Source organism: Pelophylax lessonae (genome assembly GCF_965119305.1).
Source record: "Pelophylax lessonae genome assembly, chromosome: 3".
Lineage (NCBI taxonomy): Eukaryota > Metazoa > Chordata > Amphibia > Anura > Ranidae > Pelophylax > Pelophylax lessonae.
Genome location: NC_138770.1, coordinates 329747715 through 329767521, shown reverse-complemented (window position 1 = coordinate 329767521; position 19807 = coordinate 329747715). Strand labels below are relative to the sequence as shown.

General features: G+C 44.1%; 1 protein-coding gene and 1 pseudogene across 2 annotated transcripts; one reads left to right on the top strand and one right to left on the bottom strand.

Moving 5' to 3' along the window:
• Positions 1–11381: 11381 nt before the first annotated feature.
• On the top strand, positions 11382–12277 carry LOC309550520 (annotated as a pseudogene). Its single transcript has one exon. The product of its transcript is annotated as an uncharacterized misc_RNA (transcript).
• A 341-nt stretch (positions 12278–12618) lies between these two features.
• On the bottom strand, positions 12619–13820 carry LOC309550519 (uncharacterized protein; the record flags this gene model as incomplete). Its single annotated transcript, XM_082250881.1, has 3 exons — positions 13656–13820; positions 13066–13222; positions 12619–12975 (listed from the first exon to the last, which is right to left on the bottom strand). Exons 1-3 carry the CDS (start codon positions 13673–13675, stop codon positions 12619–12621), a joined length of 534 nt encoding a protein of 177 aa, XP_082107007.1. The 5' UTR covers positions 13676–13820.
• Between the last annotated feature and the right edge of the window lie 5987 nt (positions 13821–19807).

The following is a 19807-nucleotide window of genomic DNA, read 5'->3' as shown; positions in this document are numbered from 1 at the left end:
GAAGATTTGTCTTCCAACAAGACAATGATCCAAAACATAAAGCAAAATCTACAATGGAATGGTTCACAAATAAACATATCCAGGTGTTAGAATGGCCAAGTCAAAGTCCAGACCTGAATCCAATCAAGAACTGAAAACTGCTGTTAACAAACGCTCTCCGTCCAACCTCACTGAGCTTGAGGTGTTTTGCAAGGAGGAATGGGCAAAAATTTCAGTCTATCGATGTGCAGAACTGATAGAGACATACCCCAACCTACTTACAGCTGTAATCGCAGCAAAAGGTGGCGCTACAAAGTATTAACTTAAGTGGGCTGAATAATTTTGCACGCCCAATTTTTCAATTTTTTATTTGTTAACAAAGTTTGAAATATCCAATAAATTTCGTTCCACTTCATGATTGTGTCCCACATGTTGTTGATTCTTCACAAAAAAATTACAGTTTTATATCTTTTTGTTTGTTGAAGCCTGAAATGTGGCAAAAGTTCAAGGGGGCCGAATACTTTCGCAAGGCACTGTATATATATATATATATATATATATATATATATATATATGTATATATATATATATATATATATATATATATATATATATATATATATATATATATATTCTAATGTAAAGCAGTAATCGAAATTAAAGAGGAACTGTAAGCTAATCTTTACCATAAATATCCTAATTGAAGGTTGTAACGCTCCTGCGTTTTTGTAGTAGGCTGGATTTGCAGCTGCAGAATCTCCACTCAGTAGTCATGTAGAGATGTGTTGAATAACCAGATCCAACTCTCCAGACTCATCACTGTGGGCCTGTCAGCTTCAACATACAGATATACACACTCAATAAGATGTTCCTGGAGTGATAGGATGTATATGTTAGTATGAAGATGATGTGCTGAAGGGACAGGTGTGAACAGTGACAGAGATGGTAAGCACTTGATAGAAATGTTCAGGAGAGTATTAGATGGTATTAGGTAGAATGCAGATAGGTTAGTAATCGAGTATGGTAACAGGTGGTAAGGACAGCAGATGACAAATACAGGATAGACTAACCCAGTGCAAGGATAGATGGTAGTAGACTCAAGAGCTAGCAATCTATGTAACAGTGCAGATGATAGAATTAGTATGCATAGATAGTAACAGTCCTTAATGTGCAGAGGTAGATAGTGTAAGTAAGGTTATGGAGGTATCAGGACTGTGGACCTCGCGCTTATGGGGTGTGGGGTGATAATCAATTAAGTGCTTGTAAATTAGCTGCCTGCTGCAAGGAAAGTGCTAGTGCTTTAGTGAGTGAGGGTCAGTGATTGCAGCGCTGCTATATAAAATAATTAAATGATTGAATACTAAAATAATTGAATTAATAAGTGTTCATGAAAAACAATTATCCTGAACTGTAAATGGTAATTGATCAACCATCAATAAAGTGCCGTTAAGTGCATATTTCTGTGCAAAATGCCAACTTATATAAAGTGCAGATATTACAATGTAAAACTCATAAAGTGCAATCTGTGTGCAAACAGTCCATAAAACAGTCCTTTGAGGTAGCTGAAACTGGATGCTTATTCTTGTAGCTTCGGGGTGTCCCCCTTAGGGTATCTACTTACCACTATGTGGTGAAATTGAAGCAGGTTAATGTAGAGTGAGCTGTTGTTTCTCATATGTCTCCTGCACGGCTGTTTGGACTGTGTATTGGAAGCGATCCTTATTCACAAGGCGGTATTCCCAGGTGTCCTCATAAAAATAAAATTGCTGGACATAGTGAGGACCGTTTAAAATACATTTATTGAGTTAAAATACAATGGGATACTCACAAACATAAAACATGAAAGAGCCTGTATGTGCCTAAGCTTGGTACGGTGGTGTACCGCTCCTCAGCGTTCTCCTCACCGACCTGAAGTCACGTAGCTGCCTCTCGGCCAATGGCTAGACGCGTTTCGCTGTGAACACAGCGTCATCTGTACTTTCGCAAGGCACTGTATATATATATATATATATATATATATATATGTATATATATATATATATATATATATATATATATATATATATATATTTCTAATGTAAAGCAGCAGTAATCGAAATTAAAGAGGAACTGTAAGCTAATCTTAGTATGCATAGATAGTAACAGTCCTTAATGTGCAGAGGTAGATAGTGTAAGTAAGGTCATGGAGGATTCCCCTGTGGGGTACTTATCACTAGTAAGGTTAGTAGTAGAAGGGTCCAGTAGTGAGGGAGTGATCCAGTAGCGAGATACAGGGATCAGTAGCGAGGTTCCGGTCTGTTTCCAAGTAAAAGAAAATAGCTGGAGGTGGTGTACCGCTCCTCAGCGTTCTCCTCACCGACCTGAAGTCACGTAGCTGCCTCTCGGCCAATGGCTAGACGCGTTTCGCTGTGAACACAGCGTCATCTGTACTTTCGCAAGGCACTGTATATATATATATATATATATATATATATATGTATATATATATATATATATATATATATATATATATATATATATATATTTCTAATGTAAAGCAGCAGTAATCGAAATTAAAGAGGAACTGTAAGCTAATCTTTACCATAAATATCCTAATTGAAGGTTGTAACGCTCCTGCGTTTTTGTAGTAGGCTGGATTTGCAGCTGCAGAATCTCCACTCAGTAGTCATGTAGAGATGTGTTGAATAACCAGATCCAACTCTCCAGACTCATCACTGTGGGCCTGTCAGCTTCAGCATACAGATATACACACTCAATAAGATGTTCCTGGAGTGATAGGATGTATATGTTAGTATGAAGATGATGTGCTGAAGGGACAGGTGTGAACAGTGACAGAGATGGTAAGCACTTGATAGAAATGTTCAGGAGAGTATTAGATGGTATTAGGTAGAATGCAGATAGGTTAGTAATCGAGTATGGTAACAGGTGGTAAGGACAGCAGATGACAAATACAGGATAGACTAACCCAGTGCAAGGATAGATGGTAGTAGACTCAAGAGCTAGCAATCTATGTAACAGTGCAGATGATAGAATTAGTATGCATAGATAGTAACAGTCCTTAATGTGCAGAGGTAGATAGTGTAAGTAAGGTCATGGAGGATTCCCCTGTGGGGTACTTATCACTAGTAAGGTTAGTAGTAGAAGGGTCCAGTAGTGAGGGAGTGATCCAGTAGCGAGATACAGGGATCAGTAGCGAGGTTCCGGTCTGTTTCCAAGTAAAAGAAAATAGCTGGAGGTTCCGGTAGCAAGACAAGCTTGTAAGCATGTGGACACACAGGCAGGTTGAACGAACAATGTGAGAGAGAACGCCGGCGGTTGAAATAGCCGCTCTGCGGCGCTCGGCGATGACGTCATCCGTCTTAAAGGTGTATGCGTACCACCTAATTAGAAAGGTGGGACGCATATCAAAAGAAAATAGAAAATAAGGGTACCAGAGGTACCAGAATCTTACAAAGGTATGGCAATAAAAACTAGAACATGTCCTCTTTAAGAGCAACTGTGCCACAATGTCCCTCCCATTTGCAAGGCCTTGCTATAATCTTAACCGGCAGCTGGAGCTCATATTAAACAATTTCCTCTGTGGCTTAACATAACAAGAGGGTCAAGATGATCAATTGTAATTCTAAAGGATCTGCTATCTGCTTCAGTATCTGTGTTCAGTGTAAGGATGAAGTGTAATACTTGCAGTCTGGACCAAGAACAGGCACCCTCTCACCAACTCCTGATGTCCGTCTGTGAGGGCCCTATGGAACAGGCGATGTGGTCTTCCACGCTCTGTCGTCCGGAAAACTAGCTGCGCTCTGGTGCCTCAAGATGTTCAGGTGACCTCCACTCTCTCTCTCAGTGGTACTGTAAAGACATCCGCGGTGCAGCGACAGGCATCCGCTCCACCGAGGCTGAGTTCTACAAGCGGGTCGGCCTCATGCTGTAGGCCTCGACCTGCTGTCTCACACACCACTCAGCAGCCTGATGTGCACGCTATGGGTCCCAGGATAAAGAGAGCTCAAGTCTGTCTTCCAGATAGTTTTATAGCCACTCCCAAAATGCTTCACTCCCTCTTGGCCTCCTGGGAAGGTAGTTTCCTGAGCAATTCAGACACATGAGTAGCACTCTGCAAAAGACTACAGTTCTCACAATGCCAATCTTCCAATTCCTGCAAGATGATGATCCCATCCGAGGCCAGCATTAAAGGAGCAGAGGAACAACCCCCAACAAACAAAGATAAGTCTGCATACTTAAACATGGTAGTTCGGACCCGGCTACATCCTCCCCCCACTTCAATGTCTTTGGTTCCCGAAGACAGAGAGAACTTTTACTAAAGCAAACCTACTGCATAACAGTTCGAGAAGGAATAAAAACAATGACTTCACTAATTGGAACCTACAGTAGCTAACAACTACTGTAGGTTCCAATTAGTGAAGTCATTGTTTTTATTCCTTCTCGAACTGGCCTGATTCACACTTATGCATGTGCAAAAACACACAGCAAAAAGCACTGCAGAAACAAAAAGCAAACTGCATTGGTGTGAATCGAGCCTCTGCGTTTAAAAACGTTCCTGACCTTTTCTAGAAAAGCAGCAGCTGAAAAAAGCATAGATGTGAACATGTCCTATAGGAAACCATGTTAAATGAACTGTAGTGCGTTCCTCCCTCTTGTCCTCCTGGGAAGGTAGTTTCCTGAGCAATCCAGACACATGAGCAGCACTCTGCAAAATAGTACAGTTCCCACAATGCCAATCTCCCAATTCCTGCAAGATGACGATCCCATCCAAGGCCAGCATTAAAGGAGCACAGGAACGACCCCCAACAAACAAAGATAAGTCTGCATACTTAAACATGGTAGTCTGGACCCGGCTACACAGGGAAAAAGGATCAAAAAGATGAATACTGTACAAGATATTGAGAACCTGATTGGTTTACTTTAAAACTAGCTGTGCTGGCTGTAGTAACCAAATCCCACCAAAGTAAGTTAGGAAATTAAAACAAATATATAACTGTTTTTTATGGGCTGCATGATTACTTTGGTTGATACTAAAACACATTGTTCTATGTCGTGTACTTGTCTTGCTCCAAAGCACCGAGTGTAATTTCTCTCTGCTGCCTGGTTCCTCTGTTATAAGCATTACGCTGCCAGTTTTTCCAGGCACCAGGGGGAGGGAGCTGCAGTACTCAGCCTGTGACTGTTATCCATAGCTGTTCTTGCTCTCATACTGTGTGAAGAGGGTCCATTCCCACCAATCAGGGCTCAGAGCTGTAGGCTGTGTGAAGACTTCAGATCCCTGCCTCCTTCTCCTAGAATTAAAGAGAATGTCTTTCTTGTTAATATTTTCAGAATGATTCACATAAGAAATGGCTGCAGATACACAGCTACAACATATGTAGGAGGATTTTTTTAATCTTTGTGTATCACCCAATGCTAGTCACTTCACTGAGTACATGCACAGGTTTACAACCAATTTTTTTTTTATTTTTGTTTAAAAATTACAAATATGTTATACTTACCTGCTCTGTGTAATGGTTTTGCGCAGAGCAGCCAAGATCATTCTCTTCTGGGTTCCCTTGCCGACGCTCCTGGCCCTTCCCTCCTGACAAGTGCCCCCACAGCAAGCAGCATGCTATGGGGGCACCTGAGCCCAGCCACTGCTCTGCGTGTCCATTCAGATATGGAGCCGCGGCTTGACCCTGCTCCCCTCTCCTCATTGGCTCACTGACTTTGATTGACAGCAGCGGGAGCCAATCAGGAGGAAGAGTCCCAGACAGCTGAGGCTCTCGTGGAACATCAAAGTTAGTGTGGTTGAAAAAAGACACAAGACTCAACCAATAAAAACATTGTTGGATTGAGATGGGACTTGGGTAAGTATTAGGAGGGCTGAGGCTGATGAACACATGGGCCGAATGTTGGTCAGTTTCTATTGAACTGGCGGATACCTCCCAATTATCAGCCCGGGTGTACGAGGCTTCAGTGTTGATGTGGTAATCCCTCCAGCAGTACTATTATATTCTGTCTGTAGGGAGCCTTCCCTGCCAGCAGAACACAATGGGGTTGATTTACTAAAACTACAGAGTGCAAAATGTGGTGGGCATCTGTGCATGATAACCAATCAGCTTCTAACTTCAGCTTGTTCAATTAAGCCTTGATTAGCTGATTGGTTTCTATGGAACCAATAGAATTGAATGGAAGCTGCACCAGATTTTTCACTCTCCCCTTTTAGTTTATCAACCTCATTGATTAGTGTTGCCAGCTATAGCTGGCAGCACTAATGGCACTTTTCCACTGCAAGTACCGGCTCGGCTCTACTCGGCCCTGCTTGGCCCTGCTTGGCCCGGTTTGCTTTTCCACTGCTGGTACCACATGGTACGGTGTTGGAACGGTTCGGTACGGTACGGTATGGTTTGCTTTTCCACTAAAGTAGTACTAAAATTAAATGGGTGGGATAACAACGATTCTCTGACCAATCAGTGGCTAGTAGTGACTGCATGCAAAGGATTGTGGGATATGGTACCGGGTATGGTACCTCTTGGAACCACAATCGAGTAGGTACTGTTTTTGAGAGCCGTACCGTTCGGTTCCATGCAGTGGAAAAGCGCCGCTGTACCGTATCGTACCAAACCGTTCCTACACTATACCATGCGGTACCAGCAGTGGAAAAGCACAAAAGCGAGCCGAACCGTTCGGTTCCATGCAGTGGAAAAGCGCCATAATAGTTTAGGAAAAATCTGACAGGCTGGTTGTACACAAATTGATCGTTAGATTGACTTGTGTACAACTAGGGTGCCCATACATAGATAAAAATTCGGACGGTACCAGCTGAATTTCAATCCATGTATGGCCAGCTTAAATGTATACCTAAGAATTATTAGAATGACAGAATGTTTTGAAAGAAAAATTCTAGGGTGGTTGTTGAGGAGTGCCAAGTATGAAAGTGCATATCACCTTAAGGTCTTTTGAAACATTTATTAGTTAAGAGCACCAAACACAATGCACTTTGGGCAAAAGGCCTCCCCTCCTCAGGGCTTGAGTAGTAGATGTTGTTAGAGTCATGATGTAATAGAAAACTTATGTTAGGGCTTGATAAAGAATGTCATGTCATTTTTTTTTTTTTAATAAAAAACATGTCATACTTACCTGCTCTGTACAATGTTTTTGCACAAAGTAGTCCCGATCCTCCTCTTTTTGGTTCCTCCACTGACTCTCCTGGCTCCTGCCCCCTGCTGAATGCCCCCATAGCAAGCAGCTTGTTATAAGGGGCACTCATGCAGACTCGCCCCCCAGTCGCACTGTGTGTGTGTCCATTGACACACACAGTGAGGCTTTGACCTGCCTCCTGCTCAGAGATGTATAGTAACTAAGTAGAACTACTTAAGTACTGTACTTAAGTACCAAAAGGCGGTATCTGTACTTTCCTAGAGTAGGATTTTTTTTTCCTACTTCCACTTTTACTTCACTACATTTTTTCGATGATTTCAATACTTCTACTCCGATATTTTTTTTTGTGCTGCATAGTTACTCGTTACAATTATAAAAATTACCACTGCCAGAACAGTAGATGGCAGGTTTCATGAAGTTCAAAACATGTGAATTATCAGCGCATACAAAAATAAAAGCTACTGTATGTATAAATAAAAGCTGCATTTGAAATAATAAAAAACAATATGATATTCAAACTTTTGACTTCTTTCTTTAATAACTACATAACACAGTACTTGTACTTTTACTTTCAGTACTTGAGTAGCAATTTTTTTCAAAACTACTGGTACTTTTACTTTCAGTACTTGAGTAGAAAAATTAAAAAAAAACTACTTGCAATACTTAAGTACAAAAAATGTTGAATACTTTAGTACTTCTACTCAAGTCACTTTTTGATTGAGCACTTCCACTTCTACTCAAGTCACTTTTTGATTGAGCACTTGTACTTTTACTAAAGTATGGGTTTTGAGTACTTTATACAACTCTGCTCCTGCTCTCTCCTCACTAGCTGTGATTGACTGACTGCTGTGTCTGAGCCAGTGAGAAGAGAGAGCAGTGATGCTGCTCTCGTGCACATCTCCGGATCTACATCGGACTCAGGTAAGTATAAAGGAGGGGGCTGGAAGGGGAGCTGCACAATGAGGGTTTTTTACTTTAATGCATAGAATGCATTAAGGTAAAAAACCTTCTGCCTTTAGAACCACATTAACAGTATTGTGAGCTACATGATTTCTTTTGAAAGAGGAACTAGTTTTGTAGTACTTTTCTGCCAAAAAAATTAAATCTGATTGATTGTGTATGCTTTGAATCAATTTATTTGCTTTTTCAAATTGTGTGTGTATACTCTTGTAGATCCTCCACCCACAAAACAGAATAATGTTTTTTTTTCTTTTTTGAATGACAGAAGGAAGCACTTGGAACATCTGATTGTTCTATACACACCTGAACGTTGAAATTAGTGCAGAATTAGAGGAAAATTTGAAATCCCGTCCCTCAGTTTGGCCCTTACAAGAGATAACATAGAGGGTCTAGAGCAGTATTTCTCAACCTTTTTTAAGTCAAGGCACCCTTTGAAATTATGGGCAGCCTCAAGGCACCCGATTCTAAAATGTAAAAATCTAAAAAAAAATGTAATATGATGCATCAACATTCACACACGTAGGACGCCCAACATTAGAGGTGATTTATTCTTCCAAATCAAATACACTTCTGCACACTGGTACTGACTAGTATTCCAGCTCTTCTCTTCTTCCTCGGTTTTTCTCCATCACTCAGCTAATGTGACCCCAGCCCTGATGGAGAGGGACAGGGGAGAATCAAACAAGGATGCTCTGCAGACAACCGACATCCATCTTATCGACTGCTGATGTCATTGATTGTTAGGATGCTGGCAGCTAGAAGGTTGTAATGGTGCACAATGAAAACTTGTTTTTTTTTTTTGTAACTAAAAGTCAGGCTTGATTGACCTGCTGGCTTGTATACGATTTTTGAGCAATTTGAAGACATTTTGCAAAGGCATGCCTGAAGAAACCCTCAAGGCGTCCCAGGGTGTCTGGGCACCCTGGTTGAAATAGGCTGATCTAGAGTCCAACCAGTGGAATCAATACAGCACTTCTCATGGACAGCCAGGATACCTTATGGTCATTGTGTAATCATTGCAGGTTGCAGCAGCAAAGGGTGTATATTTTTTTGTTAAACATCTTTGAAAAGGTTGACTCCAGGAAACACTAAGGGGCATTCACCAAACATTCATTGCAAGTAAATCTTCCGGATAAATGTAATTTAATATACAATTAATAAATTATCAACAGGTAACGTTTATTGCGTGAAAAACAGCTTTATAAATACCCCTTAAAATTATCTCGTAAACTGTCAATGTTGTAATATTGTATAATGTCAAAGCTGCAATATTGTACCAAATGAACTTATCTTTAGGCCTCATGCACACAGGGCTTTTTACAGCTGCTTTTAGGAGCGTCAGGCGTTGTTTTTTTTTTTTTGCAGCTTAAAAACGCCCCTCCATGTTATTCTATGGCCTCATGCACACACAGGCTTTTAGGAGCTGTAAGGGGCATAGGTGTTTTTAAGCTGTAAAAAAAACCCATAGCGAGCGTGTTCTGGAGCAGCAACATTAAGCTGTAAAAACGCCTGACTCTGCTGCTTAGGTCTCATGCACACGGGGCGTTAGAAAAAACGTGCTGCAAAGCTAGTTCTGACGCCGGGAAAAAGCGACATTAAAAACGCACTTTAAGCAGCGTTTTGCATTTGCGTCAATGAGCGTTAAGCAGCGTTAGCGATTAACAGCGTTTTTTTTAAAGAATATGCCCTCCTCCTTTTTCCACACCCAAATGAACCACAATGCCATGTGTCAATGCCATTTTGGTTGGAGAGAGAGGAGAGAGCATTTCGGAGCAGTTGAGAGTGGTCTTTGTGGTTTTTGAGTGTTTTGGTGATTGTTGGTGATTTTTGTATCATGGATCCTGTTGTTCAAAAGATTGATGAGGCAATCCTGCTCATCATCTTGAGAAGGATGCGGAGAAGGAGAAAGTTGGAGGAGGAGGAGGAGAGGAGCAGCAGATGGCGTCGGTTCTGGGTGCATCCTGTTATGTCGCAGCGTCTGTCCGTGGGGTACTTTACTAATATGTATACCCAACTGCGCATGTATCCGGACAAGTGGCAGAACTTTACACGCATGTCTGTGCCCATGTCAAGGCTATCCAGGATGGACACTATGATGAGAAGCAGTGTGTCACCGGAGGAACAGCTGCTTATGACACTTCGGTAAGTGAAATCATTTTAGGGGGTTTTGTCTAGGGTTAGGACTTGGATACGTGTTAAGAGGGTTAGGGTTTAGAGGGTGAGGTCCTAGTTTGAGGTATAGTTAAAAGAGTTTGTAGATGTTGCTTGAAAGTTCAAAGGTTAGAAAGCTATATATATATATATATATATATATACAATATATATAAATATATATATATATATATATATATATTGTGGGAGATTAGCTCGGTGGCGGGTATGGATGACCCCTTGGGGGGGTGCGTTTACACAGGGAGATAGCCGAGAAGTGGTTGCAAACAACAGTTTGGTTTATTCATGCAATTTTCTTCACACAAGTGCAAGCGTCAAAACATCAAAATAAAATAAAACACAAAATAAATCCTTGCCACTGTGGGCGGCTACCTTCTCACATACAGGAACCTACCTACGGAGTCTGTCTCCAACCTACTGTTGGGCAAACTTTGCTGATCCTACAGCAGACACTCCATAGTCCATGTTTTTTCTTCACACAACAAATGTCCATTGAACATGTCCCTTTTCCTCTTCACATTGAACATGTCCCTTTGTTTCTTCACATTGAACATGCCCCTTTGTTTGTCTCTTCACATAGCAACCATTCCTTTGCTTGTCTCTTCACATAGCTAACAGTTAATTTATTTCTTTCTACACAGAAATAGTCCAAGACCTCACCTTGAGTAGTCTTCACACTTTTTACCCTCCTCAGCGCACATCGCTCCAGGAGGTCTTCTCCCATGCTCACACAGCGTCGGGAGGCACACATTTGACTGTCCTCCTCTCCCCAGCTTCACACAGCATCAGGAGGCAGCAATCCTTCTCCCAGGCTTCACACAGCGTTGGGAGGCACACATCTGACTGTCCTCCTCTCCCCAGCTCACACAGCGTCAGGAGGCAGCAATCCTTAGACTTCCTCTGGACAAATTATAGAGGCCTTAATTTCCTCATTCTGAACAGCTGAAGTCTGTTCAACGTCCTTAGACAGTTCTGGCTACCTTTGCAGCCGACACCCTATAGTAATTGGTGAATTTTCTAAACCAGGTGGAAATGTATCTCCTGTCTGTGACTACATCCACAGATTTACCTGACTTCCTGTCACAATATATATATATTTGTATAAAAATATGTAATAATTTTTTTTCAATTATTATTTTAGGTTTCTTGCTACTGGACAAAGTTTTGCCTCCCTACACCACTATTTTTTACTTGGTGTCTCCACGGTGGCAAAAATTACCAAGGAAACATGCATGGCAATATGGGAGGAGTTGAAGCAGGTGGTCATGCCGGAGCCAAACGAAGAGATCTGGGAAGCTGTTGTAGATGAGTTTTGGGAGAAAACTTAGTTCCCCAACTGTATTGGTGCCCTTGATGGAAAGCACATCAGGGTGAAGAAGCCTCCCCATTCCGGATCGGCATGTTTTAATTACAAAAAATATTTTTTGGTGGTACTCCTGGCATTGGCTGATGCCCATCTGCAATTTATTGCAGTTGATGTTGGAGCATACGGCAGCCAGGGTGATGCCCGCATCTTTCGCGAATCGGCCTTCGGACGTCGGCTACATGAAGGACGACTCAATATACCAGCAAGCAGGCCTCTACCATGTACAGAGGAACCGAACTTGCCATTGGTCATGGTGGCAGACGAGGCCTTTGGACTGGCAGAAAATTTGTTGAGGCCATACAGTGGCTATGGTCTGAGTCATTCCAAAAGAATCTTCAATTTTCGCCTGAGCCGTGCACGTCGATTGTGGAGTGTGCGTTCGGTGTGTGCTCAGCAAAATGGAGGGTTTTGCTGTCCTGTATGCAGCTGGATGTCGACAATGCCATCAAGGTTGTCCTGGCATGTTGCGTTTTGCACAATTTTCTAAGGGACAGCGACAGGAGCACCGTTGAACCAGAGCCACGTAACCCCAGTCACCGCGTGCATTTTATGGACTTACGGACAACAGCACGGGTCATGACCATCAGGGATCAGTTTGCTGATTTCTTTGTCTCGCCTGATGGGGAAGCGGCATGGCAGAATAATTGTGTCTAAAAACATCCATCTTGTTAAATTTTTGTTATCTTCTAATAAAGCTTTTAAACATTTCTGTCAGTTCTTTTGATGTCTCTCATTCGTCCATTGTTCCAGTGCAATTTTACATGAGGCAAGTGTTTGTTGAGAAGGCGTCTGATAAAAGTCAACGGAGGAGTGGGGTGGGAAATAGGAGGACGGGGACAAGGTAGGTGTTAGCTGGCGTTGAGGAGGGGGCTGGTATTGAAAGAGGGGTGTTAGCACTGCTAAGGTCCCAGAGGCCATTGGGGGATCCAGAAAAGCATTGTATGGATCCCTTGGTGGTGGTCGTGGTGGTGGTGGTGGTGGGGGCGGCCCACCACTTAATTTGCAATACCGAACATGCGATCCATGCAAAGCTTTTCCTGGTCTCCCCCAATGTCCTCCAGTATGTGATATAAAGTGTGGCAGAAGCAGGCACAGGGGTTGCCAGGATCCAGGAAGGCATCCACACTGCGCCTCTCCTGCCGCACTTCCTGCAGCAACGCTAACACCCCGTCCTCGTTTTGAATAACGATACCGGCACCCCCCTGACGCTGATTGCGGCCACGGCCACGCACACCGCCACGGCCACGCACCTCGCCACGCACACACACCTCACCACGGCCACACACCTCGCCATGGCCACCCACCTCTCCATGATTTTGGCTGATTGAAGAAACATCCAGGTCCCTGGATTCCTAATAAAAAAGAAAAAAAAAGAAAATGTTCAGATTGGCACATAGACTGACAAACAGAATGACAGACAGACATAACCGACAGACACTAACCTGCATTGTGGATTCATCCATCACCTTGGACAAACTAGATGGATAGGAAGGTGTGAATTCACTGCTTTCTGTGGCAGCACTGGGGGGTCTATCTTCAAATGGCGCTTCTACCGCCTCCTCTGTATTCCCTCTTGCATCATCAATGTTAGATGTTGTCCTGAAAAGAAAACAATATGTCAAAAAATGGCTGCAGAATAGTAAAATTATATTAGCAGGAAACGATGCTCCATGCACCCCTATGGAGCGGCGGATGTCATCGATGACATGTCCGCTGACACCCGCTACTATCCAAACTGATCCTGTCCGGGAACTCCAGACAGATGGAAACCCTATTTTACATCCGCCTGGAGTAATGGATCAGCAGAAAACGGACAGACAGTCCATTTTTTTAAGATCTACCCATACAGGAGAGCGGTGCTCTGACAGGTCCGTCTACGTGCACAAAGAGCATAGATGGACTTTTCATCCGCCTGCTCAGGGGGATCTGCGGATCAATCCCCGCTGAGCAAAATGGAGTCTACTGGTAAGAAAGCAAGTGTGATTAATTGAAAAATACAGTATGTGCTTAAAAAAATGAATAAATAACTTACTCTCTATTGCTATCTGTCATGGCTTGTCGGAGGAAAGCCAAATGGTTCCGAAAGACATGCGGCTTTTTTTGAGGAGCAGGTGCTCCACTTGTCTGCGACTTCTCCTCTTCTGTTAAATCCCTCCTCACGCGGTCGCGGAGGGACTTCCAGCGTTTTTGAAAAATTTTACCTAAGAAAAGTGAGAAAGGGTTAATATGCATTCTTTTATGACACATCAAAAAAACGCCTGACGCCTCTAAAAGCAGCTGTAAAAACGCCCCGTGTGCATGAGGCCTTAATGCGCCATACAGCATCAGGCCTCGTCAGACGTTTTTAAGCAGTAGTAGTTGGATTTGAGGTTGGAAGAGAGAAGGGGGCAGAGAAAGGCTGCTAAATACTAATGCTGCTAAATGTGGCTAAAACATGCATTAACGCCAAAACAAAACGCTTCTAAAAGCACATCTTTACAGCTGCTTTTCCCTGACGTCAGAACTGGCTTTGCAGCTTGTTTTTTCAAACACCCTGTGTGCATGAGGCCTTAAAGAGGTTGTAAACCGAGAAAAAAATTTTTTCTCTTCTTTACATCCTGAAAGAGAAACCCATAATGAGCTAGTATGCATCGCATAGTAGCTCATTATGAAATACTTACCTTAGAACGAGCCCCCGCCGTGCCGTCCGCTTACCTGTATGACGGGCGACATGTATAGTCGCCCGTCTTCCGGGATCGCGGCTCCGGCCATCTAATTGGCCGGAGCCGCGGTGACGTCACTCCCGCGCACGCGCGCGGGAGCCGACGGTCACGGCACGGGGCTCTGAAGGAACGGCACGATCTGCCGTTCCTTCAGAGCGCATGCGCCAGTGACGTCACTGGCTGCATTAAAGGTAAATATCTCCTAAATGGTGCATGTTTAGGAGATATTTACAGTACCTATAGGTAAGCCTTAATATAGGCTTACCTATAGGTACAACTTCCTGAGGAGGGTTTACTTCCTCTTTAAAATATCACTAATAAAAAAAAACTATCAATAACTGGTGTATTACATGCTGTTCATACTCACTCAGTCACTATGAGATTAACTTTCTGTATTCTTCAAAAAAACCTGGTTGACCCTGCTGTTCTGTATCTCCATCTTCTATTCATTTCACCAATTCAGCTAGGGATTATGCAGCTGTGGTGGCAGCTCTGCACATGCTCAGTTTTCATTGAGTTTCTATGCTGAGCATTTCCTCCCTACCACACCTGAGCAGCCCATGTGACTATAGAGTCACACATGTGGGCATATACACAGTAGTAAATAAAAGCCCACTCCCTCCCTTCTCCTCCATGCCTGCTAACCAGCGGCGGGATATTACAAATAGATTATTGGAGGCTTCTCCTCCCTCTTATTCTAAGACACAGGCTGGAGGGACGTGACACAGCTTGTGACTGTCAGAATTTCCACAAAATAATAAATATTTAATTTCAAATATAAATTTGTAGGCCGCTTTAAAATAGTGTATTGATATTATTTATTAATTTTTACTCTGTATTCCAAATGGGTTTTTTTTTTGAACATGTGACCAGCAGCAGAGTACTAGAAGCTCCTCCTGCTTATGTTTCCCTGCAGACAGGATGGGAAAGATCTGGGTCATGTGACAGCTGTATATCAACTAGGAAAAAGGTAGAGTTTTTTTTAATTAAAATAATTACAGTGCCATCATCCACATACATAAATAGAAGAGGAAGTGTAAATTAAACAGTGTATATTTGGTATCATTTTAAGCTGATGTTTATACAGTTATTTTTAGTAAGATTAAGCAGGTTTCTCACAATGGTTCCCTGCAGTATTATGTACAGCTAAACCAATGACTATCAATGCCAAATGTATCATTCCAGGGAGCCTCTGAGGAATTATTTGTAGAGTCGCAAATCTGGATATGTTTTTTGAGCTCTTGTGTGCTGCTATTTTAAAAGGATATACATAATGAGGGGGATTTAATGATCCAATGCTACTGGTGTCCCATTGGGGGTGATAATCCTGATTAACATCCAGCCTCAAGTAAGCAGAGTTAAAAACAAAACATTGTGTTTTTTCCCCAGGGCAAAGGAGCTGTACACATTATTTGTGGTAAGTGAACTGTACAGTCACCAATAAGACATGTGTTTATTGCATTTGCCTTCATATATTACCGCACAGGACTGAGGCCACTAGTAACATAACATTGAGAAGCACAACCTCCCTCCAGGGCTCAAGTCCTGGCGGAATGCATGGGAATGGCGTTATTGTACTTTTTCCACAGCAGGAACACCATTCCCTTTAGCAGCCACATCCTGCAGGACTGGCAGAGGCGAACTGGGCTGAGGGACAGCATATTTCTGCATAAGCCAGCTACCATGAGGTCCGTACCACAGTCAGGCTTTGCATTCTAGTTGCTCCTAAACTCTGAGCCCGCAAAGGTTTCATCCCAGCCTGCCCACATAGTAAGCTGGCTGGGAGTCAGCTAGCTATTGGCTGAGGAGGTGGCAGGAGGCGACTGCACCACCTTCTATTGCCTCACAGCCAATGAGTGCACAGTGCACTGTCCATTACTTTCCATGGGCTTCCTGTGGTGTTGTGGCACGGAACTGCTCTGCAAACTGATTGAGGTAAGGAAAGAGAAAGTGTGTTATGACGCAACAGTAAATAAAAACGATTTGTTAAAAAAGGAGTACGTACTGTTATATATATATATATATATATATATATACAGTATATACACTCTCACACACTTTTCTATTTTTGAGGTGGGGGGGGGGGAATCTTGGGTGAGTTTCCACGCTTTTTTTCCCAGGACTTGACCCCTGCCTCCCTCTCAAACTCCAAGATATTAGGAGAAGTTGCTAATGGCATTGAAAGAGTCATGTACAGAGCCAGGGAACTTTTGTCTTCCCTTATCATACCTGCAAATCCAGTAGACTGTACCTGCCTGAATGCATGTTCTTGCTGTGGCTAACATATAACAAACATCTATTCTCCTTCTGGGGTAAAAGAAAAAGCTGGTGGTGGAAGCATTTGGTGAATAAGAGTTAATCATGAAAGGGTAATAGTGGAGGTTTAGGGAGCCAATGGGGAGAGCAGAGCAGTTTACATTTAGTCTATTGAGGGGGAAAAAGCAAGAGCTGATTTTGGAAGAAATGGGAGTTGATAGTAGTAGAGGAAGGTAGCAGGTGGTAGAGGAGGGGAGAGCTAATAGTGGGTAAGGTGTGGAGTCCCTTTCACTGAAAGAAGCAAGAGCTGATCTTAGGGTAAATAAGAGAAACAACTGTGAAAGGATGAGAGGATGCAATCTAATTGTGAAGAGGCAAAGCAGGAGCTGATGATGGGGAAGGGAATGAGAGTTGGTAAGGAGAGGGACAGGGGCTCATGCTTGGGGAAAGTGTGTGGAAGCTGATGGTTGAGGGGGAAGGAAGGAATGAAGGGTTAAAGGAAGGGTGACAGCTGTTAATGGTGGAATAAGTATGGAGAAGGGAGAGGATGGTAGGTGGGATGGGGGTAGAAGTTGATGGTGAGAGTGGAATGAGAGCTTATAGTGGGGCAGGAAACATAAGATGGTGGTGAAGATAAACAGGAGATAGAACCTGCTAGTGGAGTTAGGGATGAGACTTTTTTGAGGAAGAAGTGTGAGCTGTTTTTGGAGCGATGGGAGTGCAAAGTACATGGGTTGTAAGGCTGCATGAACAAGTGTGATAAGGAGAGGGGTAGAAGGAAAACTCTGTTTGTTTAGAATACACTGACCACTCCAACGAAAGTGCTTTGTGCCTAGGTAGTTTATCACCAGGCATAGGTACTGTCACATGGAGTCAGAATGAGGGCATGCTCAAAGTATATGTAAAGCCAAAACATTTATACATTTTAAATAAATTAAGAAATGGTCAAATCCCTGGTTTGTTTGTTTTGTCACTGTCTGGACCCCTTCAGTGAGATTTCCTTTTGCTTTCTGTCTTGGTGACCAAACAGGATGTGAAATAAATCCCCCAATGCAAAGAGAATTCCCCTGTGAGACAGTTTTCACCCGAACAGTGGCCCCCCCATTCCACTTTATTCCTTTTCTGCTAACAACTGTATAAAATAAGGCAAATGGAGAGGGTGAATCTTCCTAGCAGATACACAGACAAACATGACAGAGGGTCTAACTCCTCCAAGTCACATGCAAAATTAAGAAAAAACTGTTTTTCCATTACATTATTTTTAGGTCTATGCATTTAGGAAAGTAGGATAGAAGGAAGTCACCCATAGTTGCTGAAGTGTTGTCTCTCTGAGAAAAGTCAGTGCCATTAACTGAAAGGCAGCTGTTTAGCAGAGATGCCATTCACCATAAGGTAGTTGTCTGTCAAGCAGATTTTCTTGAGCACTCACTTGGTGACCTGGCCCACACAGGTACCTCGAGAAAAGGGTAGTATGCCTTCTGTCACTGCTGAAAAGTACAGTGAGTCTGAGTGAGAGAGGGCTGCGGGAAGTCATAGTGCTGTGCAATGGCATCCAAATAGTTGTCAAGTTAGCATAAGTGGAGTAAGGCAGCTGCTTTCCTGTCAAGTTAGAAAATACCTGAAAATAACTGTTGTAAAACACTATATAATACCATCAGGGCCGGTGCTTCCACTAGGCAAAATAGGCAGCCGCCTAGGGCGCTTTGCCACCTAGGGGCGCAGCCAGGAGTCGGCACTCTCTCTCCATCATGAATGATTATTGTGAGCTGAGGGGAGAGGTGGCGGTAGGGGAGGAAGAAGGGACAGATGCCAGGTGTCTTAGGCAATGGTGGAACTATCAGGCCCTGGCTTTCCACCACTGTTGGAGGGGCCCCAAGAGGCAGGAATGGAGCCCACCAGAGTGCTGCCTGCATGATGATCCTCTTCAGCTGGAGCTGAACGGCCTTAACCCCAGGCAGGAAGTGACTCTCTGCACTGAGTTGGTAGGCAGCCGTTCATTTCCCTGGATTGGTATTAAGCAGGGAGCGGAGGAGAGCTGAACCTGAACCGGAGCTCGGCACTGGAGGGCGGAACCTTTACTGGAGCAGAAGCGACGAGGCACCGGAATGGTCTGAGGAGGTTGGTGATGAAGGATGTGCGGAGCTCTCTGACTGCTGCTTCTCCCTCCACCAGGAGCCGGTTGGAGCTGTGGTGAGCTCTGTGGTCCAGGAGAGGAGCGTCCTGGGAGAAGGAATAAGCAGGATCATGGTGAAGGAGGGCAGAGTGCAGGCCACTCTCTTCATACTGCCCAGTGAGTGTCCCCAGAACAGGGGATCAGGGTCCCTGGGTGTGACATGGAGCATTACTAGTATGAAAGGGAATCGGGGTCACCAGGTGTGCCATGGGGAATCAGAGTCACCAGGTGTGACATGGGGGATAGGGGTCACCGGGTGTAACAGGAGTTCGGGGTCACCAGGTGTGCCATGAGGAATTGAGGTCCCTGGGTGTGCCATGGGGGATTGGGGTCCCCAAGTGTGACATGGAGGAACATCAGGGTCCCCAGGTGTGACATGGAGGCAGGGCCGGACTGACCATCGGGCAGAGCGGGCACATGCCCGGTGGGCCGACCTCCGGGCGCATGTAATTTTGTGTGCCAGTCCCAGACAGTGTCCCTCCCTCCGAGTCCCGTCCCGAGCTGGCCTCTCCACGGCCGGCCGGCCGGCCGCATTACCGCATAGTCTTCTGGCCGGCCGGCCGGCCGGGTATGTCACTGCACCGTCACTGTGTACTGTCCCTAGTCCTAGGCATAGTCCTAGGCTGGCAGCCACCGGGCTGCGCTCACTGGGGCCGGCTCCGCAGGCGCAGCCATCGCCATCCAGCGTAGTTAAGCTCAGGACTGGAGGGGGAGGACTGGCTGTGAAGGGGGTGGAGCTAGAGGCGAGGGGACCCCTTCTGCTTGATCCGGACCTGGCGGGAACAGTGTGCAGCCGCACCGAAGACACCGGCATCCAAGGCCTGCTGCAACTCTGCAAGGTAAGGAAGAAAGGGTACAACACAAACACTCTACTCTTTACAAGACACTCTGCTCTGCCTCATCACATCCATCCCACCTCAGTGCCTCATCTCATCCATCCCACCTCAGTGCCTCATCTCATCCATCCCACCTCCATCCCACCTCTGTGCCTCATCTCATCCATCCCACCTCTGTGCCTCATCTCATCCATCCCACCTCTGTGCCTCATCTCAT